Source organism: Oncorhynchus mykiss, chromosome 18 (assembly GCF_057628025.1).
Source record: "Oncorhynchus mykiss isolate SJ-2025 chromosome 18, ASM5762802v1, whole genome shotgun sequence".
In the NCBI taxonomy this organism is placed as follows: domain Eukaryota; kingdom Metazoa; phylum Chordata; class Actinopteri; order Salmoniformes; family Salmonidae; genus Oncorhynchus; species Oncorhynchus mykiss.
The window spans coordinates 33,601,220-33,626,006 of NC_143039.1; the positions used below are offsets into that span (position 1 = coordinate 33,601,220).

At 44.0% G+C, this 24,787-nt stretch overlaps 2 protein-coding genes across 2 annotated transcripts in view; one reads left to right on the top strand and one right to left on the bottom strand.

Annotated features, from left to right (window-relative positions):
- The window catches only part of aox5 (aldehyde oxidase 5), a 26,217-nt gene extending 13,473 nt beyond the window's left edge, over window positions 1-12,744 (bottom strand). Inside the window, exons 1-14 of the mRNA XM_021571446.3 lie at window positions 12,640-12,744; window positions 11,593-11,650; window positions 11,099-11,195; window positions 10,784-10,892; window positions 10,534-10,660; window positions 10,296-10,357; window positions 10,065-10,157; window positions 6,868-6,948; window positions 6,623-6,767; window positions 6,351-6,443; window positions 6,110-6,261; window positions 5,453-5,546; window positions 5,193-5,305; window positions 4,723-4,907 (exon numbers count right to left, since the gene is read on the bottom strand). Of these exons, the coding sequence (XP_021427121.2) occupies window positions 4,723-4,907; window positions 5,193-5,305; window positions 5,453-5,546; window positions 6,110-6,261; window positions 6,351-6,443; window positions 6,623-6,767; window positions 6,868-6,948; window positions 10,065-10,157; window positions 10,296-10,357; window positions 10,534-10,660; window positions 10,784-10,892; window positions 11,099-11,195; window positions 11,593-11,650; window positions 12,640-12,696 (1,466 nt within the window). The 5' untranslated portion in view covers window positions 12,697-12,744. The remainder of the gene's footprint in view (window positions 1-4,722; window positions 4,908-5,192; window positions 5,306-5,452; window positions 5,547-6,109; window positions 6,262-6,350; window positions 6,444-6,622; window positions 6,768-6,867; window positions 6,949-10,064; window positions 10,158-10,295; window positions 10,358-10,533; window positions 10,661-10,783; window positions 10,893-11,098; window positions 11,196-11,592; window positions 11,651-12,639) is intronic.
- Window positions 12,745-12,872: 128 nt separating this feature from the next.
- On the top strand, window positions 12,873-24,539 carry LOC110495923 (eIF5-mimic protein 2-A). Its single transcript, XM_021571447.3, has 12 exons — window positions 12,873-13,096; window positions 13,864-13,937; window positions 14,044-14,220; window positions 14,448-14,542; window positions 16,148-16,213; window positions 16,370-16,505; window positions 16,800-16,909; window positions 21,092-21,262; window positions 22,423-22,569; window positions 23,206-23,344; window positions 23,532-23,654; window positions 23,763-24,539. Exons 2-12 carry the CDS (start codon window positions 13,874-13,876, stop codon window positions 23,792-23,794), a joined length of 1,260 nt encoding a protein of 419 aa, XP_021427122.2. The 5' UTR covers window positions 12,873-13,096; window positions 13,864-13,873; the 3' UTR covers window positions 23,795-24,539.
- Window positions 24,540-24,787: the final 248 nt, after the last annotated feature.

A 24,787-nucleotide genomic window follows, 5' to 3' on the forward strand; every position in this document is an offset into this window, starting at 1 on the left:
GCACCTTATTCAGCCAAGCTACTCAATACTGCCCCCAGCCATTAGAAGATAAGCAATTTGGCAGTACGCCCAGAACATTGCTCTGGGAACCAAAAGGAGTATCTCAGTTTCAAGGTCTCATCTTTGAGAGAAGAAGCCTCGTGAGGTATCAGTCAGTCAAATTCAGGAACCAAGTTTTATAATAAATAATGTAAATCATGCTTATATGATTTGTTTGTGTAGCAATTTATAAGGACTGAAAGGGAACACCGTTTTCAGAGTTTTTACCCAAGCAGTGATAATTAAGATTACTTAATTTACTTTGAATTTGAGTCCTTAGTGATGAATTTCCACAACAGCGGGGTGCTGGGTCAGGCGTATAAAGCAAAGTCTAGCAACCTAAAGGTTGTGTGTTCAAATCTCATCATGGACAACTTTAGCATTTTAGCAGCTTTCCAATTACTTAGCATGTTGGGCTAGTAACCGAAAGGTTGCTGGATCGAATCCCCACGCGAATCCCCTGAACAAGGCAATTAACCTATTGTTAATTAGGTTAGGCCATCATTGTAAAGAGTAATTTTCTCTTAACTGACTTGCCTAGATAAATAAAGGTTAAATAAAAAAACATTTTATATATATATATATATATATATATATATATACACAGTATATATATATATTTCAAATGTAAAAATAACCCCCTTAACCTAGCGTTAGCCACAACAAATTGGAATTCGTAACATATCATACGTTTGCAAATTTGTAACATGTTGTACGAATTTCAATCTGTAATATATTGTACTGTTGGATTCAGGGTAAACTTTGAACATTGATGTATATTGACTAATTGATTTGATAATGTTTTAGTATGTTTATAACTGTAGAAATGCATTAGGAGAAGTGACTAGGAAGTGATTAGGTGAAGAGAAAGGGGGATTTGTCATGGTCTCAGACTTCGATTTCCATGCATATACACTGCTCAAAAAAATAAAGGGAACACTAAAATAACACATCCTAGATCTGAATGAATTAAATATTCTTATTAAATACTTTTTTCTTTACATAGTTGAATGTGCTGACAACAAAACCACACAAAAATTATCAATGGAAATCAAATTTATCAACCCATGGAGGTCTGGATTTGGAGTCACACTCAAAATTAAAGTGGAAAACCACACTATAGGCTGATCCAACTTTGATGTAATGTCCTTAAAACAAGTCAAAATGAGGCTCAGTAGTGTGTGTGGCCTCCGCATGCCTGTATGACCTCCCTACAACGCCTGGGCATGCTCCTGATGAGGTGGAGGATGGTCTCCTGAGGGATCTCCTCCCAGACCTGGACTAAAGCATCCGCCAACTGGACAGTCTGTGGTGCAACGTGGCGTTGGTGGATGGAGCGAGACATGATGTCCCAGATGTGCTCAATTGGATTCAGGTCTGGGGAATCCATAGCATCAATGCCAGTCCATAGCATCAATGCCTTCCTCTTGCAGGAACTGCTGACACACTCCAGCCACATGAGGTCTAGAATTGTCTTGCATTAGGAGGAATCCAGGGCCAACCGCACCAGCATATGGTCTCACAAGGGGTCTGAGGATCTCATCTCGGTACCTAATGGCAGTCAGGCTACCTCGGGCGAGCACATGGAGGGCTGTGCGCCCCCCAAAGAAATGCCACCCCACACCATGACTGACCCACCGCCAAACCGGTCATTCTGGAGGATGTTGCAGGCAGCAGAACGTTCTCCACGGCGTCTCCAGACTCTGTCACGTCTGTCACATGTGCTCAGTGTGAACCTGCTTTCATCTGTGAAGAGCACAGGGCGCCAGTGGCGAATTTGCCAATCTTGGTGTTCTCTGGCAAATGCCAAACGTCCTGCACGGTGTTGGGCTGTAAGCACAACCCCCACCTGTGGACGTCGGGCCCTCATATCACCCTCATGGAGTCTGTTTCTGACCGTTTGAGCAGACACATGCACATTTGTGGCCTGCTGGAGGTCATTTTGCAGGGCTCTGGCAGTGCTCCTCCTGCTCCTTCTTGCACAAAGGCGGAGGTAGCGGCCCTGCTGCTGGGTTGTTGCCCTCCTACGGCCTCCTCCACGTCTCCTGATGTACTGGCCTGTCTCCTGGTAGCACCTCCATGCTCTGGACACTACGCTGACAGACACAGCAAACTTTCTTGCCACAGCTCGCATTGATGTGCCATCCTGGATGAGCTGCACTACCTGAGCCACTTGTGTGGGTTGTAGACTCTGTCTCATGCTACCACTAGAGTGAAAGCACCGCCAGCATTCAAAAGTGACCAAAACATCAGCCAGGAAGCATAGGAACTGAGAAGTGGTCTGTGGTCACCACCTGCAGAACCGCTCCTTTATTGGGGGTGTCTTGCTAATTGCCTATAATTTCCACATGTTGTCTATTCCATTTGCACAACAGCATGTGAAATTTATTGTCAATCAGTATTGCTTCCTAAGTGGACAGTTTGATTTCACAGAAGTGTGATTGACTTGGAGTTACATTGTGTTGTTTAAGTGTTCCCTTTATTTTTTTGAGCAGTGTATAATTTTATGCATAGGTTATCACATTGTTAATACTGTTACGTTGTGTGTCTTTTTTTGTTGCTTTCCAAGTCTTATGCTATCACTTTCTTAGGAACCAGATGGAGAGAGTGGAGAAACAAAAAGTGTTCCAGCTGACATGGGTAAACTTTGAACATTGATATACTAAAGTCATGATAGATCAGAAGCATGGAATATAAACGAGTGAAAGAGACTGGTTTTTATGTTAGAAGTTAATGGTTCTCTGTAGAAAGACAGAGTGGCTGTGGAATGTGCTGGGTGGATGGGAGGGAGTCATGGAAGTGCAATAGGTGATACGGGTGGAGAGCATTGGATTAGACATCAAGGGGGTTGAGGTCAGTTCAGGTTACCTTAAGGGAGACAGAGTAATAAACGGTTCTTTCACTTCGTCTTCCTGTCGAACCATAAGATGTAAGGATTGGAGAGAAGGAGGGGTGCCTAAAGTGGAGTATATATACTTGTAGTGGTGGAAACATGTCTTTATCTGAATACAGCTGTGTCGACTCTTTGGAAAGAATTAAACTTAGTTAAGCTTTTCTAGTGTGTGTGAGTTATTTACTCTGAAAAATTAGAACCTAACAGTACGAATTAAAATTCGTTACATATCATACAAATTGTAAAATATCATACAAAATGGATTATGGAATTCCAAAATGTAATAAATACCATACAAAACATAACATATCATACTAATTGGCAGAGGTGTGGACTCGAGTCACATGACTTGGACTCGAGTCAGACTCGAGACACAAAAATGATGACTTGCAACTCGACTTTAACACCAATGACTCGTGACTTGACTTGGACCTTATGACTCGACCTGACTTGATACCCTCCCCAAGCCCAAATATTAAAAATTATGCTATTAAACAAAGTGTGCAGCGCATTTAACTGATTACAGTTTGAATCGGACAGCAGCCAATCAAATTGTGCCAGCTGAGAAAAAGTTGTGCGTGGCAGTGCAGAGGAACGTCGGGGGGTTAATTCAGATGGAGCCCTTGGAAAGATGATACCCAAAATGATTTATTTTTAGATATAAAGACGACTCTGTATCAAAAAAAAAAAACGGATTTCAACTTGCAAAACATGTGGGAAGAAAATTACAGACGGAGACGCAACAATTTCCAACTTTGTTCGACATTTGAAGCTGCACAAAGAAGGGTAAGTCAGGGCTAATATAGCCGACAGCTATATATTTTATTATTTTACTAGTGTATCATGTAGGCTAACGCAACGTTAAATCAATGAGTCTCCACACAGTCAGTCAGTGCGGGAACGTGATCATTGCACCCAAGATTGAGCTATAAATGGCTAGGCAGTTGGTAGCCTAAATCCTGCCTGATGTTGCTGCTGTTCCTAAAAACCATTGACATACGTTAGCCTACTGGAACCACACAGAGCGAGCGCGTGTGTGTGTGTGTTAAGGTTGGGTGATTGTGTACAAGTCTACATCGGCCGATTGCGCCCCATAGCCATCCTCAATAGTTGATCACTGTTGGGGGGGGGGGGGGGGGGGTCTTTCTCATGGCTACCCATGTATTTCCTTGGAAATATAACGTTTATTTGGAAAATAATAAATATATAGATATTTTTAAAAGCATTAATGATTTGCGTAAATGTAATATACTAACTATTACTGTTGTTAAAAATATGAAACGGTATTATATGACTTGTTTAGGACTCGAACCTCAAAGTTTAGGACTTGAGACTTGACTTGATGGTCTTGACTTGAGATTTGACTCGAACTTGCCTGTCTTGACTTGGGACTTGACTTGGGACTTGAGTGCTAAGACTTGAGATTTAGTTGTGACTTGTAAAACAATGACTTGGTCCCACCTCTGCTAATTGGAGTATCCAGGATTTACTATGTTATGTCTACCCCGGATTCCAGGTTGAAACTATTGGCATGTATTTGAAAATACTCAAATACACTGACTGAAATACACTCCCCCCATGCATTTAACCCAGGCATTTGGAAAATTGTATTTTAAATAAGTATTTGAAAAAAAACTTTTAAATAGTAGGCTATTTATAGGAAATTGCAGATAATTTGAGCCACATTATTTGAAAATACTCAAATACACAGAAAATAAGCATTTACATAATCAAATATTTGAACCCAGGTCTGCAATGTCTGTAAAGTATGTTGTTGTCAGTCTACATACCGTCCAACAAGCTTCTGGCATGTGCGTCCAACCTTGACCAGTGTGGGTCCCACTCCCCCGTAGTAGATGTTGAGAGACTCCACTATGTTAGTGCCCTCCCTGAAGAGCACCTTCATCCCAGCGTTGACAATGGAGAAGGCAAACTCCCTCCTCTGGGCCTGACGGAAGGCGGACACAAACTCCCACTGCAGAGATCAAAGTAAAAATAAATACTGTACTACAATCAACAAACATAATACAGTCAGTCAACAGACATAATACAGTCAATAATCAACAGTCATCCTCAATACAGTCAACAGACCATTTCTCCAATCTGAAAACCTCGCAACAGATTATTCATGTTTACTTACCAATTAACCAAATCCTCAGCACCCAAAGCTTGAAAGAGGTTGGAGTTATGAGTTAAACTAAGGTCATCATCAATATCCAGAGAGGTATTTGTATGAGAGATTAAAACAGTTATTCCTCACTGGTTTGGAGTAGGGGATGTCAATGGACAGGAGGACTTCATCTGGTCTAAGCACTGTCTTGCCAAAGCCAGTGAAGAGTTCTTCATTCAGAGTGATCGCCCTTGTCCCATTTTCTACAACAAAAAGACAGTTTCATACTATGAATCTAGGCATCACTCAATCAACTATGTCCTTCCCATTTAGGTAATGTGATATTGCATAATCACAAACTGAAAGAAAAGGATCAAATCAAGAAGAATCAATGCTTTGGCCAACAGTACCTTTAGACATGACCTGCAGCGTGCAGTCCAAGGCAGCTAGAACACTATTGAGATCATACTTTGGGTTGGCACTGAGGATATTGCCTCCAATGGTCTGTAGACATGGGACATCATAAAACCGATCAAATAAAACACATCAATAAGGCTTTCAGGCAAGAGTAATGCAGTAGTCAGCAATAACGACAATGGCCCAGCGACACCCTTTTCACACTACATAGCCAAGCCAAGCTGTACAGTCTGTGCTTGCCTGGTTACGCATTGACCATAGTTTCTGGAACCATGCTGAAAAGGACAACGCGAGGAGAAAATATCTGAGCCAACACAGTTAAGTTTGTTGGGTACATACAGGTGTGCTATCATAATTTGATAATTCTGTTGTCACAGAGAATGTGCAGGAGGAAATGGAGGAGGTTCCTCTTGTGCATTAGGAAATGCAAATTCTAGTGTATTCAAGGTTTAAAAAGGCTTCTAAAGTTGGTCATTTAAAAAGTCAGACTTGATTTATCCTAACTAAAAATGTATCAGCCGATACAAAAATGTCCATTAATTATAATCCACATAATGATTAAAGTGTACTGTTGCTGCAGGATTACTTTGAGATACGGGTCAAATTATGATAGAACATCTGTATCTGTGGGTAATAGTTATAGGGCTTACAGCCATGTTGCGGATCTGTTTCCCTGCTAGACACCGTAGGGTCTGTAGCAGGGCCTGGTACCCCCTGGTTCTCTCTGCCTCCATCTCCCTCACAGCCCTCTCCATCTCCTCCTTCAGACTGGACAGGGTGCAGACTGCCCCCATACTCACACCTGCATGGACATGAACACACAGCAAGTAGATGACGAAAAGCTGAAAAGTTCTTTCAAGGAACGGACAATGAATACACTTCTAAACCTACCATCCTTCCCCCACGTCACAGTATGTAAATCTGAAACTCTCCCGGCGTAGATGGTGAGAGGATGATGGACTCCTTTCACTTGCATATTTGGTCCTGCTCAAAATAAATAAACACATAATAGATACAATGTGGCTGAGCAGTCGTCAGGATGAATATTTGTTGTACCGTGTACAACGTATGGGTCTATTTTGTAATGGGGGGAAAATATTTTGGGTTTGAGTGAAAGCAGTTCTGAAACACAAAAGCAAGATGGCACAACAAAAGGTTAATACCTATAGTTGTGTTGCCAACCACCACAGGGGCTTCAGGATATTCTGTTTTCAACTCAAGCAGATTGGTCAGATCTACTGGAGATATCAACTTCAGCCTATCGCCTTGGAAACACAGACTGCCACAGGCACGTTTCTTTCCCATAATCTGGTATAGAGAAGAGTGAAATCAAAGTTCTCTGCAAGTTAGTTCTGTTTGAGTTGACAATAGACAAGTCTCTTTAGAGTGAAGACGGACTCTAACGTACCATGAGTTCTGGAGGGAAAATGAGGTCCTGGGATGGGTCAAGCGGGAGAACATTGTCCATATGGAACAGCTCCTCTGAGATCTGACAAGGTATCAAATATTTATTTAGAACACAATCATTCTTTCCTGGTGTCATCATTTCAACTACCCCTCAATTGAAAAAGCTACTTTGCCTCTTGGGCCACCGTAGTTATGTGCTGTGATTACATTTACATGAAATACTGTTACGGTATTCTTTGGACTTTCCTTTATCTGCATGTCAAGCACTCATATTTAGCCTGACAATAAAATGTTTTACCATTTCATTTTCACGACAACCAGGGCTACAAGTAGAGTACCACACAAAACAATGAGATATAAACAGTTGCATTCATGACTTTTATTGACATAAAACAAGGCCTGGACAAAGCAAAAATGTATTTATATGAATGCTGTTAGTACAGAAATAGTTTGCTTAATGAGAAATGAATAACCAACTAGTCAATGACACCTTTGTGGAGTTTGTGACAGTAACTATGTGAGCGTATTATAGACACCATGCCACAATTGTAACGGCGTTCTTCGTTTGTTGAGAGAGAGGACCGAAATGCAGCGTGGTGATTACTCATGTTCTTTAATCAATAATTGACGATACATGAAATAACTAAACGAATACGAAAACAACAAACGGAACGTGAAACCTAATACAGCCTATCTGGTGAACACTACACAAAGACAGGAACAATCACCCACAAACACACAGTGAAACCCAGGCTACCTAAATATGGTTCCCAATCAGAGACAATGACGAACACCTGCCTCTGATTGAGAACCATATCAGGCCGAACATAGAACTAGACCAAAACATAGAAAAACAAACATAGACTACCCACCCAACTCACGCCCTGACCATACTAAATAAATACAAAAACAACGGAAATAGAGGTCAGAACGTGACAGTACCCCCCCCCCAAAGGTGCGGACTCCGGCCGCAAAACCTTGACCTATAGGGGAGGGTCTGGGTGGGCGTCTGTCCACGGTGGCGGCTCTGGCGCGGGACGCGGACCCCACTTCGCCATTGTCCTAGTCCGCCTTATTGTCCGCCTCCGTGGCTTACTCACCCTGCCCACCCCTCTCAATGACCCCACTGGACAGAGGGGCTGCTTGGGACAGAGGGGCAGCTGCTCGGGATAGAGGGGCAGCTGCTCGGGACAGAGGGGCAGCTGCCCGGGACAGAGGGACAGCTGCTCGGGACAGAGGGACAGCTGCTCGGGACAGAGGGGCAGCTGCTCGGGACAGAGGGGCAGCTGCTCGGGGCAGAGGGGCTCCGGCAGAGGCGCCGGACAGGCGGGAGGCTCCGGCAGCGGCGCCGGACAGGCGGGAGGCTCCGGCAGCGGCGCCGGACAGGCGGGAGGCTCCGGCAGCGGCGCCGGACAGGCGGGAGGCTCCGGCAGCGGCGCCGGACAGGCGGGAGGCTCCGGCAGCGGCGCCGGACAGGCGGGAGGCTCCGGCAGCGGCGCCGGACAGGCGGGAGGCTCCGGCAGAGGCGCCGGACAGGCGGGAGGCTCCGGCAGAGGCGCCGGACAGGCGGGAGGCTCCGGCAGAGGCGCCGGACAGGCGGGAGGCTCCGGCAGAGGCGCCGGACAAGAGGAAGGCTCTGGACGGATGGGCCGGAGAGACAGCCTGGTACGGGGAGCTGCCACCGGAGGGCTGGGGTGTGGAGGTGGTGACGGATAGACCGGGCCGTGCAGGCGCACTGGAGCTCTTGAGCACCGAGCCTGCCCAACCTTACCCGGTTGAATGGTCCCGGTCGCCCTGCCAGTGCGGCGAGGTGGAATAGCCCGCACTGGGCTATGCAGGCGAACCGGGGACACCGTGCGCAAGGCTGGTGCCATGTAAGCCGGCCCAAGGAGACGCACTGGAGACCAGATGCGTAGAGCCGGCTTCATGGCACTTGGCTCGATGCCCACTCTAGCCCGGCCGATACGCGGAGCTGGAATGTACCGCACCGGGCTGTGCACCCGCACTGGGGACACCGTGCGCTCCACAGCATAACACGGTGCCTGCCCGGTCTCTCTAGCCCCCCGGTAACCACAGGAAGTTGGCTCAGGTCTCCTACCTGGCGTAGCCATACTCCCTGTTAGCCCCCCCCCAAGAAATTTTTGGGGCTGACTCCCGGGCTTCCATCCGCTACGCCGTGCTGCCTCCTCATATCTGCGCCTCTCAGCTTTCGCCGCCTCCAGTTCTTCCTTGGGGCGGCGATATTCTCCGGGCTGAGCCCAGGGTCCTTTACCGTCTAGTTCTTCCTCCCATGTCCATTTCTCCAGGTGGTGCAGCCTCTCCCACTGCAGCTGCTGCTGCTGCTGCCTCTGTTGCCTCTCCTGTGGCTCCTGTCTGTTAACACGCTGCTTGGTCCGTTGGTGGTGGGTGATTCTGTAACGGCGTTCTTCGTTTGTTGAGAGAGAGGACCGAAATGCAGCGTGGTGATTACTCATGTTCTTTAATCAATAATTGACGATACATGAAATAACTAAACGAATACGAAAACAACAAACGGAACGTGAAACCTAATACAGCCTATCTGGTGAACACTACACAAAGACAGGAACAATCACCCACAAACACACAGTGAAACCCAGGCTACCTAAATATGGTTCCCAATCAGAGACAATGACGAACACCTGCCTCTGATTGAGAACCATATCAGGCCGAACATAGAACTAGACCAAAACATAGAAAAACAAACATAGACTACCCACCCAACTCACGCCCTGACCATACTAAATAAATACAAAAACAACGGAAATAGAGGTCAGAACGTGACAACAATAGACACAAAAGGTGCATATCTGTGAGTCTCAGCTTTTCATTGACAGCTTTTAATAGTTTGTAGCTGAAACCATTCAAACTCTAAAGACATTTTTGTAAAAGACCCTGCCCCGCGCCACTTTGGGATCCGCCCTTGTCTCACAAACACAACTCTAGCTCAGCCCCATTAATCACACAGACTCATGGACGCAGAAGAAATATAAAAGCCAATGGTTCACACCAGAAGTCTGTAGCTAAAAAACCCAATGTTTAAAAGGTATTAAAAGTCCAAAACACGCCGGCGTTACGGTGGGACTCGTTGGGTTAAAGGGACTATACCGTTCCCTAACGCATCTTGCGCATGTACAAGGTTGGAATTCATTCGGTGAAAATGTTAAGTATTTAACTCACATCACTATCATTGTGTTGCTTAGTTCCATTCTCTATACAGCACTTTCCCCCAGATTCTCCATTCTGGCAACATCCCTCTCCATTCTCTGATGCCTAGTGATATGTAACACATGCATTTTACAGAACATGTTTCGAAGTAATCAAAAGAGAAAACATGTGCATTTTGGTTAAGAGACATGTGCTTTGAATCAAACAACTAGCTTGTGGAAATAGGTTAAAGGCATTACTCACATCACAGAAAGTTTTGAACCCGTCAATGATCGGCCTGTAGCCAGTACAGCGGCAGAGGTTTCCTTTGAGAATGGGGTCAAAAAAAACTGTCAATGACGTTTGAAAAAAGCTAGCGATGAACCTACAGCCAATGTTTTTGTGGAGACCTTTGGACTACTAAAGATGATTAAAAAAATAATAATAAGAAGAAATAGAGTATGTTTAATTTTTTTTAATCTATAAAATATAAATGAATGACCTCCTAGAGCCTCTCTGATGTCTTCCATGGTAGGATGTGGTTTGTTCCTCAGTAAAGTGTACATGGACATCACCATGCCTGGAGTACAGAAACCACATTGAGAGCCATGGGCCTTGGCTATACGCTCCTGCAAGAACATAGACATATCAGTTTTCCTTACAAAAAATATCATCCAGCCACAATGAATGGTGAGCTCCACTTGTAGGATTTAGGATCACAAAACCCTATATAACCGTATAGTAGGAGCTACCTGAACCGGATGCAGTTTGGTCTTTGTGCTGCCAATACCCTCCACTGTTACCACAGCAGCTCCATGCAGTGTGCAGATGGGCTGCAGACAGGCGTTAACAGTGTAGTGGCTAGGATCAGTGGTCAAGGATATAACAAGCAGTGCCGTGTCGAATAGAATAGTGTGATGCAAACTGAAGAAGATTCCAGTCATTTTACTCCAAAACTATATTTCTCAGTCATTATATTTTGTGACGGTGTTATTTAGTAAAATATTAAATTAAATGGTTTGCTTCCCACATATGGTTGTGAGGGCACTATTAGAAAGAAAGGATACAGAACTCTGTTGTTGAGTTGGTCATATTTGGACACCATGACCGTGCAGGCCCCACATCCACCCCCTCCACAACCATACTTAGTCCCAGTTAGAAGCACTATATAGAGAAGAGACACATGTAGATGATTTTGGCTAAGCATTTTGAAATGACCTTGAAATGACCACTGCTACTCAACCATGCACCTTAGAGGCTGCTGCCCTGTATATATAGACATGGAATCACTGGCCACTTTAATAATGGAACACTAGTTACTTTAATAATGTTTACATACTGCTTACTCATCTCATACGTACAGTATATACTTTATTCTATTCTACTGTATTTAGTCAATGCCACTACGTCATTGCCCGTCCAAAACTGCAGTGTTGGCATTTCGCTACAACATCTGCTTAATATGTGTATGTGACCAATAAAATTTGATTTGATGAACATAGACATTATGTGCTGTTATTTACATGCAAAAAGGTGTTGTAATTTTGTTGAGGAAAAGTACCTTTCCTTCTGAGGAATTTGAGGAGCACCTCCTCTGGATCGGCATTTCTCTCTAAGATCTGAAACACACAGACACGCACACAGACAGAGGTCACAATCTATTCTAAAGACAACCAAGCCTCTGTCTGTGAAAAAACAGTAACAAGGCATATCTACACCAGGCGACAGGAAACACTCTGGAGAGTCAAAATGATATCACGGGTGGCTTGAGAATGCCATAAGCTCTGCATCTAATCTATAGCGTTATCTGTGACTATAATCAGGACATTGGTGTGTCAGTCTGCTGACCATCATGTGCTTTACATAAAAGTCAACATTATGAGGTGGGAGGACTGGAGGAATCTGTATCAATATATTGAATACTGTATAAGAAAATATTTCAGATGCAGAAAAACTGTAGATTATACATTTTAGAAAACAGCCTTTTGTTTAATATTTTCTTACAGTGTTGAAGTGATATGACTTCCTCATACTAACCATAGAAATAATAGAAAGTATCACAAACACAATAGACATTTACCAGACAACTGCATTGCGTAAATTACAATTATTATTCAATTGCATTTGGAACTAATGTCAATTGAGCTGCTCAGCAAAAGGAAAATATACTGTCCTCTGCAGTTTGAAAATGTGGCCTAATGTTATTCCAAAAGACCAGTACAGTATAAATGGTCAAACCAACATCTAATAGAAACTAAATAATGTGTTGATCCAATATGATTAAGCATAGTCTGGATCTTTTGCTCCATTACTGGCAAAATATCTGATAAAAAATAATAATTTACAGTGAAGGCCTACACCAGCCGACGCTGGGCCAATTGCGCACCGCCCAATGGGACTCCCAATCACGGCTGGTTGTGATACAGCCTGGATTCGAACCAGGGTGTCTGTAGTGATGCCTCAAGCAAGATGCAGGGGTCTTAGACTGCTGCACTACTCGGGAGCCAATTTGGTTGGTCAAAAGACCAATAATAGGGCAAAAGATCAAAATTGGGCTACCTGTGTGAACACAGCCATAGTCACATATTAGAAAAAAAATATTTCTTACCTTTTGTCCATTTACATAGAAAATCAATTCACTGCAACTGTTGGGAGAGGACATCATTGATGTTTACTCAAAAGCAGCAATCTGAAACTCTGTCTCTGAATTATCATATGTGGCAGTTTAAATACCTTTGGGATTGACCAACGTCACATGGCTTGAGCTTTACACACATTATCAACAAAATTATATCATGACAAAGAAACATTACATATATCCCCCCACCCACCCACCCACCCACGCACGCACCCACCCACCCACGCACCCACGCACCCACGCAAAGTCAGCTCTCCCGACCAGATAAAGTGACACCATAGAGCCATATTTAAATACGCATGCGTAGTTGCGAAAACCAGTCGCTAGTTGGTTCTGGAAAGGGTATTTTTGTTAGGTCGATAGGACTGAATTCGGGTGTTTTGAATTTGTTCTTTCTCTAACCGTTTTTTTATCTGCATACATTTCGGTAGGTGACCTGCATACTTTGCACATTCGGTTGACAATGTAATCGACACGTGTCTGTTTAAACTAACATTGGCTAGCTAGTAAAGAATTGTATCTAGAGTTATTTTTCCTGCATTGTTAGCTAGCAAGCACAACTTCGCTACCTAACAAACTAAATGGCTAACATAACGTTGGCTATCATGTCGGAAGAACTGACTTTGTAGATATGGCACGTTGAAACACAGGCTTTATTTATCTGCCCACTGTAGAGCCACTTAGTTGCCCGTGATATTTGATAATCAGATGTGAATATCGACGTCCTTTGTTCCAAGTTTTGTTAGCATTACAGGAAATTGTGGCTTGTTAGCTAAAGTTAGCTGCTATGGGAGTTTCGCAGGTGCCATTCGAACAAGCAAGGCCTGTCTGAACGGGAGCATTGCCGGAAGGTCCCGGTGCTCATACTAAAGCCTACCATCTTGGAGGGCAACTAAGCAGGCTAGCTAACTAACTTCACCTAACTACATTTTGATTGTATTTTATATTCATAATGACAAAGCCAGGTTACAATGTCAACTTTGAAAATTCTCCAAATTACCAGGTGTGGCTTGCTAATAAGCTAGCTAAAATATAGCCAGAACAAGGCATAGCATAGCTCTCGCATGGGCCTAACGTTACAGAAATCCTGTTGGGCAGAGCACGTTCCCAACTAGCTATACATAGCCTGCTAATGTTGACTAATTATCTTGACGGTGCGCAATCAGACGTTAATGTTCAACTTTTCTCATCCAGAGTGTCTTTTATGAATAATCAAAAGCAGCAAAAGCCAACGCTAACCGGCCAGCGTTTCAAAACGAGGAAAAGAGGTAAGTTGGTCATCTTCATTGTCGACCAATTTGCCTCTATTTGTTTGGTTCACCTAGCTGTGTCAACATGGTACCGGCGGTGAAATTATGACATGTTTTTCAACAGATGAAAAGGAGAGATTTGACCCTACTCAGTTTCAAGAAAGTATCGTACAAGGCTTGAATCAAACTGGATCTGATTTGGAAGCTGTTGCAAAATTCCTTGATGCCTCTGGCGCCAAGCTTGACTACCGCCGGTATGCAGAGACACTCTTTGACATCCTGGTGGCTGGCGGAATGCTTGGTGAGTACAGATCTTTGAAAGTCAGTAGCTTTCAGGGGTCCCTTGCCTCCTTCCAAAGTCCCACCCATCTGACCTTCTTCTACAATGGGCTTTGAGGAGGAAAGAGGATTCTAGGGAAGTTTTAGAGAAAGTGTAGTGTTGGATGTCAGTTTCCATTCCATTTGGAAAGCTGCTGTTGTCCAGATTAGCGCACTTGACTCTCTTTCTCCCCCTTCACCTGTCTGCAGCCCCAGGAGGGAGTATATCTGATGACCTGACCCGCACAGAGTTCTGCCTCTTCACTGCACAAGAGGACCTTGAGACAATGCAAGCATATGCTCAGGTAAGAGGATGTGGAAATAATTTATTACTGCAAAGTATCAAATCAAATTTATTTATATAGCCCTTCGTACATCAGCTGATATCTCAAAGTGCTGTACAGAAACCCAGCCTAAAACCCCAAACAGCAAGCAATGCAGGTGTAGAAGCACGGTGGCTAGGAAAAACTCCCTAGAAAGGGCAAAACCTAGGAAGAAACCTAGAGAGGAACCAGGCTATGTGGGGTGGCCAGTCCTCTTCTGGCTGTGCCGGGTGGAGATTATAACAGAACATGGCCAAGATGTTCATAAATGACCAGCATGGTCGAATAATAATAAGGCAGAACAGTTGAAACTGGAGCAGCAGCACGGTCAGGTGGACTGGGGACGGCAAGGAGTCATCATGTCAGGTAGTCCTGGGGCATGGTCCTAGGGCTCAGGTCAGTTGAAACTGGAGCAGCAGCACGGCCAGGTGGACTGGGGACAGCAAGGAGTCATCATGTCAGGTAGTCCTGGGGCATGGTCCTAGGGCTCAGGTCCTCCGAGAGAATTAGAGAACGCACACTTAGATTCACACAGAACACCGAATAGGACAGGAGAAGTACTCCAGATATAACAAACTGACCCTAGCCCCCCGACACATAAACTACTGCAGCATAAATACTGGAGGCTGAGACAGGACGGGTCAGGAGACACTGTGGCCCCATCCGAGGACACCCCCGGACAGGGCCAAACAGGAAGGATATAACCCCACCCACTTTGCCAAAGCACAGCCCCCACACCACTAGAGGGATATCTTCAACCACCAACTTGCCATCCTGAGACAAGGCTGAATATAGCCCACAAAGACCTCCGCCACGGCACAACCCAAGGGGGGGGCGCCAACCCAGACAGGATGACCACATCAGTGAATCAACCCACTCAGGTGACGCACCCTCTCCAGGGACGGCATGAGAGAGCCCCAGTAAGCCAGTGTAATGGGGTTAGAGGCGGAGAATCCCATTGGAAAGAGGGGAACCGGCCAGGCAGAGACAGCAAGGGCGGTTCGTTGCTCCAGAGCCTTTCTGTTCACCTTCCCACTCCTGGGCCAGACTACACACAATCATATGACCCACTGAAGAGATGAGTCTTCAGTAAAGACTTTGAGACTGAGTCTGCGTCTCTCACATGGTTAGGCAGACCATTCCATAAAAATAGAGCTCTATAGGAGAAAGCCCTGCCTCCAGCTGTTTGCTTAGGAATTCTAGGGACAATTAGGAGGCCTGCGTCTTGTGACCGTAGCGTACGTGTAGGTATGTACGGCAGGACCAAATCAGAGAGATAGGTAGGAGCAAGCCCATGTAATGCTTTGTAGGTTAGCAGTAAAACCTTAATCAGCCCTTGCTTTGACAGGAAGCCAGTGTAGAGAGGCTAGCACTGGAGTAATCTGATCAAATCTTTTGGTTCTAGTCAGGATTCTAGCAGCCGTATTTAGCACTAACTGAAGTTTATTTAGGGCTTTATCCTGGTAGCCGGAAAGTAGAGCATTGCAGTAGTCTAACCTAGAAGTGACAAAAGCATGTATCTATATCAATGCTGTATAATAACACATTTACCACAGTGTCACATCTTACTTTGTTTTGAACCTGTAGGTTTTTAACAAGCTGATCCGGCGTTACAAGTACCTGGAGAAAGGGTTTGAGGAGGAGATCAAGAAGGTGAGACAGTTGGTTTGAACTCCTGCTTGGCAGTTGGCACTGATGAATGTTACACACAATGGAACCTGCATGGATTATTTGAATGGCATATTTTATTTTCACAACAAAGAACTAAGACATTTACCCTGCAGGCTCATTATTTTATCTACTCCGCAGTTGCTGCTGTTTTTAAAAGGGTTCACCGAATCAGAGCGCAACAAGCTGGCCATGCTCACTGGCATTCTGTTGGCCAATGGAAACATATCAGCTGCCGTCATTGGAAGTCTCTTCAACGAGAACGTGGTCAAAGAGGGTGAGTGTTTGCCAGCCCACCACTATTTTTACCTGGACCTGTCCAATAAGAGCTGCTTGTTTTCATTTGAATTTTTCCCAAATGTTTGGTTACGGTGGCCCCAAATGAACATGGCCCTCTTCACTGGAAACTTTTTGTTAAATGGTCTCTGAAATGGACACAGTATTCAGGCACATTGTATGAACCCAATATCATTGAAATTATCATGTTTTTAGTTTATACAAAATAGTGATTTGAGTGTTATTCATTGCAGGGTACCTGCTGCTTTGACTGTTGCTTTATGACTGTTTGCAGGAGTATCTGCAGCCTTCGCTGTCAAACTGTTCAAGTCCTGGATCTACGAAAGGGACATCAATGCTGTTGCTGTCGCTCTCCGCAAAGTCAGCATGGACAACAGGCTGATGGTAAAGCAACAATTCCTTACTTTATATATCCCCCCCCCTCCAAGGATACCAGTACATATAGAAGAGTAAGGGGCGGTTTCCTCAACACATATTAACCTCTTGCGATGAGCAATCCGGGAGCGTAATCATAGCCTCAAACGAATTTGCATAACGCAGCGGACATAAATACTTTTCCTATTCATGAAAATCGCAAATGAAATGAAATAAATATATTCAAACACAAGCTTAGCCTTTTGTTAACAACACTCATCTCAGATTTTCAAAACATGCGTTACAGCCAACGCTAGACAAGCATTTGTAAGTTTATCATGGCATAATGCTATGCTAGCTCTGCTGGCAGCAGGCAACATTTTCACGAAAATAAGAAAAGCAACCAAATTAAATAATTTACCTTTGAAGAACTTCGGATGCTTTCACTCAGGCTCCCAGTTAGATTGCAAATGTTCCTTTTTTCCAAAAATATTATTTTTGTAGGCGAAATAGCTCCCGTTTGTTCATCATGCTTGGCTGAGAAATCGACCGGAAAATGCTACCATTACAACGGCAAACTTTTTTCAAAATTAACTCCATAATATCGACAGAAACACGGCAAATGTTGTTTAGGATCCATCCTCAAGGTGTTTTTAACATATATATTCGATAATATATCCGTCGAGGCAATTGGTTTCTCATAAGAAGCGATTGGAAAAATGGCTACCTCAGTATTTTACGCAAGATTTTCTGGGGGAGACACCATGTGACCACTTACTAAATATGCTCCCTTACGGCTATTCTTCAATGGAAATGCGTAAAAAGACGTCACAATGCTGTAGACACCTTGGGGAATACGTGGAAAACGTAAGCTCATTCGTAGCTCATTCACAGCCATATAAGGAGTCATTGGCATGAGGCGGTTTAAAAAAATGCGGCACTTCCTGGTTGGATTTTTATCTGGGTTTCAAACAGTTTTAGAAACTTCAGTGTTTTCTATCCAGATATATGAATAATATGCATATCTTATATTCTTGGCATGAGTAGCAGGAAGTTGAACTTGGGCCCGCTATTTATCCAGAAGTGAAAATTCTGCCCCCTAGCTTTAAGAGGTTTTAAGACAATGGTAGTGGTCTATGTATATTTGTAAACAACAGCTGGTGCACGATGTCTAAGGAAGTCTCAAGGTTTTGCTTGCCTGAGGTAGAGTATCTCATGATAAGCTGTAAACCACACACCTAGAGTTTTAGAGTTTTCATCTGTATTTTTCGTAGCCTGCATACCACCACAGACCGATGCTGGCACTAAGACAGCACTCAATGAACTGTATACCCCATAAGCAAACAGAAAAACGCTCATCCAGAGGCGGTGCTCCTACTGCCGGGGACTTTAATGAAGGGAAACAAATCAGTTTTACCTCATTTCTTTCAGCATGCTAAATGTGCAACCAGAGAGAATTCTATCCTCCTGATTCCCGCTTACAAGCAAAAATTTAAGCAGTAACCACCAGTTATCCGGTCAATAAAAGTGGTCAGATGCTAAACTTCAGGACTGTTTTGCTTGCACAGGCTGGGATATGTTCCGTGATTCTTCCAATTGCATTGATGAGTACACCATATCGGTCACTGGCTTCATCAATAAGTGCATCGACGACATCGTCCCCACAGTGACTACGTACATACCCCAACCAGAAGCCATGGATTACAGGTAACATCACTGAGGTAAACGGTAGAGCTGCTGCATTCAAGGAGTGGGACTAACCTTGAAGCTTATAAGAAATCCCGCTATGCCCTCCCAACGAACCATCAAACAGGCAAAGCATCAATACAGGACTAAGATCGAATCGTACTGCACCAACGCTCGTCGGATGTGGCAGGGCTCGCAAACTATTAGACTACAAAGGGAAGCACAACTGAGAGCTGCCCAGTCACACGAGCCTACCAGACGAGCTAAATAACTTCTATGCTCGCTTTGAGGAAAGTGACACTGAAACATGCATGAGGGCATCATCTGTTCTGGATGACTGATCACTCTCTCCGCAGTCGACGTGAGTAAGACCTTTAAACAGGTCAACATTCACAAGGCCGCAGGGCCAAACGGATTACCAGGACGTGTTCTCCAAGCATGCGCTGACCAACTGGCAAGTGTCTTCACTGACATTTTCAACCTGTCTGAGTCTGTAATACCAACATGTTTTAAGCAGACCACCATAGTCCCTGTGCCCAAGAAGGTAACCTGCCTAAATGACTACGGACCCATAGCACTCACATTAGTAGCCATAAAGTGCTTTGAAAAGCTGGTCATGGCTCACATCACCATTATCCAAGAAACCCTAAACCCACTCCAATTTGCATACCACCCCAACAGATCCAAAGATGATGCAATCTCTATTGCACTCCACACTGCCCTTTCACACATGGACAAAAGGAACACCTACGTGAGAATGCTATTCATTGACTACAGCTCAGTGTTCAACACCATAGAGCCATCAATGCTCATCACTAAGCTAAGGACCCTGGGACTAAACACCTCCCTCTGCAACTGGATCTTGGACTTCCTGATGGGCCGCCCCCAAGTGGTAAGGGTAGGTAACAACACATCCTCAACACGGGGGTCCCTCGGGTGCATGCTCAGTCCCCTCCTGTACTCCCTGTTCACTCATGACTGCATGGCCAGGCACGACTCCAACACCATTAAGTTTTCCGATGACACAACGGTGGTAGGCCAGATCACTGATAATGACGAGACGGCCTATAGGGAGGAGGTTAGAGACCTGACCGTGTGGTGCAAGGACAACAACCTCTCCTTCAATGTGATCAAGACAAAGGAGGAGATTGTGGACTATAGGAAAAGGAGGACTGAGCACGCCCTGATTGACAGGGCTGTAGTGGAGCAGGTTGAGCGCTTCAAGTTCCTTGGCATCCACATCACCAACAAACTAACATGATCCAAGCACACCAAGACAGTTGTGAATAGGCCACGACAAACTCTATTCCCCCTCAGGAGACTGAAAAGATTTGGCATGGGTCCTCAGATCCTCAAAAGGTTCTACAGCTGCACCATCGAGAGCATTCTGACTGGTTGCGTCACTGCCTGGTATGGCAACTGCTCGGCCTCCAACCGCAAGGCACTACGGAGGGTAGTGCGTATGGCCCAGGCTTCCAAACCGCTTCCAATCAAACCGCTTCCACCCCCCCAAAACCACAAGACTCATGAATATCTAATCAAATGACTACCCAGACTGTATGTGTTGCCCCCTCCCACGCTGCTGCTACTTATTATCTATGCATAGGCACTTTAACTCTACCTACATATACATATTATCTCGACTAACCGGTGCCCACGCACATTGACTCTGTACCGGTACCCCCTGTATATAACCTCACTATTGTTATTTTACTGCTGCTCTTTAATTATTTCTTACTTGTATTTATTTTATTTTAACTGCATTGTTGGTTAAGGGCTTGTAAGTAAGCGTTTCACTGTAAGGTCTATCTATACCTGTTGTATTTGGTGCATGTGACAAATAAAATGTTATTTGTAAGCCATCTGTGGAATACTAATTCCACGGACACCCGCAGACACTCAGCCTTTCGCCCCTCCGTTGTACTTGATTGATTTAAGGTCACTAATTAGTAAGGCACTCCCCTCGCCTGCTTGTCTAGGTCTTAATTTAAAGGAAAAAACAGCAGGCACTAGGCCCTCCATGGAATGAGTTTGACACCTGCTGTATGCAGTCTATGCTTTGGTATCCCTGGCACTGTTTCCATACGATAACATTTTTAAAATTTGTGGCACATCCCATTAGTCATGGGACCGATATTAACATTTCACACCATTTTCAAATTATCTATAAGTGACTTTGTGCTTCACAATCGATTTTAGATACTTTTGGATGATTTGGACATGATGTGCGACGAATGCTAATCGGTCCCATTACTTTTTAATGCTAAACGATAGCATGGTGCGAGGGATACTTCACCAAAGCATGGATTTCTGTCATACCTTATCCGTAGACTGCTTACAGGGTAAGGAAGCAAGTATACTTTTGTAATTTGGGTGAACTATCCCTTCAAGACTAGTCATTGTCTAAAAAACATCTTCCATGGCGATTGTCTGTTAAACCAGCTTAAGTTTTTATATTGGCCTTTAGTTTTAAAACAAAATAATTATTGAATGGGAACTAATTACTTGTATCAATATCTGTCACAGGAACTCTTTCCTGCCAACAAGCGGAGCTGTGAGCATTTTTCTAAGTACTTCACTGACGCGGGACTGAAAGAGCTGTCAGACTTTGCCAGGAACCAGGAGGCCATCGGGTCCCGTAAGGAGCTGCAGAAAGAGCTCCAAGAGATGATGGCCCGTGGGGACAACTTCAAAGATGTGAGACTTATTCTTATACCGTGGGTTCAAAATATTGGGACAGTGACACATTTGTGTTGTTTTGAGTCTGTACTGCATGCAGCACTTGGTATTTGAATTACAATGACAGGTTCAAGTGCAGACTGTCCACTTTCATTTGAGGGTGTTTTCATAGATCGGGTGAACCATTTGAGAAATTACAGCACTTTTTGTACATAGTCCCCATGCTTTTTTTATGGGACAAAGTATTGAAACAAATCCACTTGTGTATTAAAGTAGTCAACCATTTAGTATTTGGTCCCGTATTCCTTGCATGCAATGATTGTAGTGTAATACCCAAGAAGACTAGAGGCTGTAATCGCTACCGAAGGTGCTTCAACAAAGTACTGAGTAAATGGTCTAGTAACCAGTTTTGCACTGTACAGTTCATGTAAGGAAATCAGTCAACTGAACTACATTTTAGGCTAATCTATGGATTTCACATGACTAGGTGCGCAGCCATGGGTGGCCCTGGGAGGGCATCGGCCCACCCACTTGGGAGCCAGGCACACCCATGGGGAGCCAGACCCAGCCAATCAGAATGAGTCTTTCTCCACAAAACGACTTTATTATAGACAGAGAAACTCCTCGGTTTCATCAACGTACTGGGTGGCTGGTCTCTACTGATCCCGTAGGCGAAGAAGCCGGTTGTGGAGGTTCTGGGCTCACATGGTCTGTGTTAGTGAGGCTGGAAGTACTGCAAAATTCTATAAAAAGACTTATGGTAGGGAAATTAATTTTCAATTCTCTGGCAACAGCTCTGGTGGACCTACCTCTAGTCTGCATGCGAATTGCACGCTCCCTCAACTTGAGACAACTGGGACGTTGTGTGACACAACTGCACATCTTAGTGGCCTTTTGTCCTCAGCACACGGTGCACCTGTGTAATGTTTAATCAGCTTCTTGATATGCCCACACCTGTCAGGTAGATGGATTACATTGGCAAAGGAGAAATGCTCACTAACAGGGAAGTAAACAAATTCATGTGTTTTGGTGCGTTTGGAGAATATCTGGGATTTTTTTATTTCTGGCTCATGAAACATGGGACCAACACTTTACATGTTGCGTTTTATATTTTTGTTCAGTGTATATATGCTTGATAGCTGGGCATTGTTCATTGACGTGTTCCCTGCTGTGTTTAGATAATTGCCTACGTCAGGGAGGAGATGAAGAAGACCAGCATCTCTGAACAACTGATGATCGGCATCGTGTGGTCCAGTGTCATGAGCTGTGTGGAATGGAACAAGAAGGAAGAGCTGGTCTGCGAACAATCTATCAAACACTTGAAGGTAAATGTCTTCTGCGATCTTGAACCGGTCTCTTGCCAAAAAGATTTATCAATGAGACAAACCTAGATGAAGGTTAAATTAGTTGCTGCTAAATTAACTTCAGATTAGCTTTTTTTGGAACTGTATAGTATTGGAAGAGGAGGATGGAGCGGTACTAATATAGGCCAGATTGAAGCATGATTAGGTTTTAGTTGGCTGGTTTTAGTCCAGTCAACCACCTTGTGCCCCCCCCCCGTATAGCAATTTAAGAGTGTTGGGCCAATAACTGGAAGTGTGCTGGTTCAAATCCGCAAGACGACTAGGTGAAAATACTGTTGATATGCCCTTAAGGAAGGCACTTAACCCTAATTGCTCCTGTAAATTGCTCTGGATAAGAGCATCTGCTAAATGACTCAAATGTAGGTGCTTATATTGCTGCTTTGCTTGCCCCTGACATTGTGTCATTGCAACTAAGAATCTGTTAATTGACTTGCCTATTAATAAAAACAGATTGGATGAATGGGAACTAATTGGTCCTCTCTCCACCACAGGAATAGTCCTCTCCTGACGGTGTTCACCTCCCAAGGAGCCTCTGAGATCATCTAGTCTCTAACCCTCCTGTACCCTAACCCCCCCATCTTTCTCTCTTCTCCACAGCAATACAGTCCTCTCCTGAAGGCATTCACCTCACAGGGAGCCTCTGAGATCATCCTGCTGGTGAAAATCCAGGAGTACTGCTATGACAACATCCACTTCATGAAGGCCTTCCAGAAGATTGTGGTGCTCCTCTACAAAGGTGTGGGCCCTGGTTGAAAGTAGTGCACTATAAAGGGAATAGGGTGCCATTTGGGATACAACCTGTGTGTGGGGTTGTAATGGCTCTCATGTGACATGTCGTTTAGGTACCATGGTGTGCCCTATATGGTGTGTACTCATTGATCTGAACATTCTAATGTTCCGTGTTTCGCCTTCTCCCAACACAGCGGATGTTTTGAGTGAAGAGGCCATTCTTAAGTGGTACGCAGAGGCCCACGTTGCTAAAGGAAAGAGTGTTTTCCTCGAGCAGATGAAGAAATTCGTTGAGTGGCTGAAGAATGCAGAGGAAGGTAAAAAGAAACAGCGTTTAATAGTTCCCTTTTTGAAAATGATCTTAATATTCATGTTGCTGTAAATTGTAATGTTCTGATTTGACTCGACTCTTTTCTGTCTTCCAGAGTCTGAGTCCGAGGACGAGGAAGAGAACTGAGAACTCAACCCTCCACGTGCATTTTAAACAGCACAGTAGGAGCAGTAGAATGTTTTTGTTACTGAAGTACTAGTCTCTCCCAGTCCTGTTTTCTTATTTTACCTTCTGTTTTCTTTTATCCCCTCTCCAACTTCAACATTTACGTTTTAACTCGAGGGCTGTGACGTGAACGGTACACTCCTTATTACATTTTGTTTTAAACTTACCCTTAATGGTTCACACGTATTGTGAATTAAAACCTCAATCATAAGATTAACAAATGAAGTGTTGATTTGTTTGGAAAGAAGAAGAAATGACCCCCTTTTATTAGTATTACTATTATGCCTTCTGTGTTTTGGAAATGGAACATTCCACTTGATTAAGATACTCTATTGATGTTGCTGCATCCAGTCTGATATCCCTGATACTGCTGTATCTGATAATATTGCAGCAGTGCTCCGCCTTGCTATGTGACTTAAAGGCACCCTAAAATGACAAGTCATTGCCTTCTTGCCAAAGGTTTTACCCGGTAGCCCTATCATGTTAGCTCCTTTCCTGACCTTGGCCTTTTGGACAAACCTGTAATGAACAGTTGAATTGGTGATCAGATGAACGTTGTGCAGTGACTCATCTTGGTAGAACCACCTCTTGACCTGACTGACATCCTCTCTGGAAGATGCAATGCCAGCTAAGTAATATTGGTTAATTTCTTTAATCTGATTAAACCAATTATTTTTTAAAGAAATAAAGATGACTAAAATTCTTATTCTGATTATTTATGGTATACATTTCTTGTATGTTTGGTGTGTAGCATTGCGATCAATTACTAAACTTTGGTGCCTGCTGTACTAATACAACTCCACCTGAGGTCCCAAATGCACACACAGCGTAATGTTATTACTGGGTAAACCTGATTTTAATGAACTACACAATCCACAGTAAATGGTCTTGACTGATTTTCTAAGACTGTTTACACAGGCGTTCTGATCTTTAGCCCAATTATTGACTAAAGAG

Coding starts and splice junctions, on each gene's coding strand:
- LOC110495923 (XM_021571447.3), top strand. CDS start 13,874: ATGAATAATCAAAAGCAGCAAAAGCCAACGCTAACCGGCCAGCGTTTC. Junction 16,214..16,369: donor TTGAGGAGGAGATCAAGAAG/GTGAGACAGTTG, acceptor TCTACTCCGCAG/TTGCTGCTGTTTTTAAAAGG. Junction 16,910..21,091: donor GCATGGACAACAGGCTGATG/GTAAAGCAACAA, acceptor TATCTGTCACAG/GAACTCTTTCCTGCCAACAA.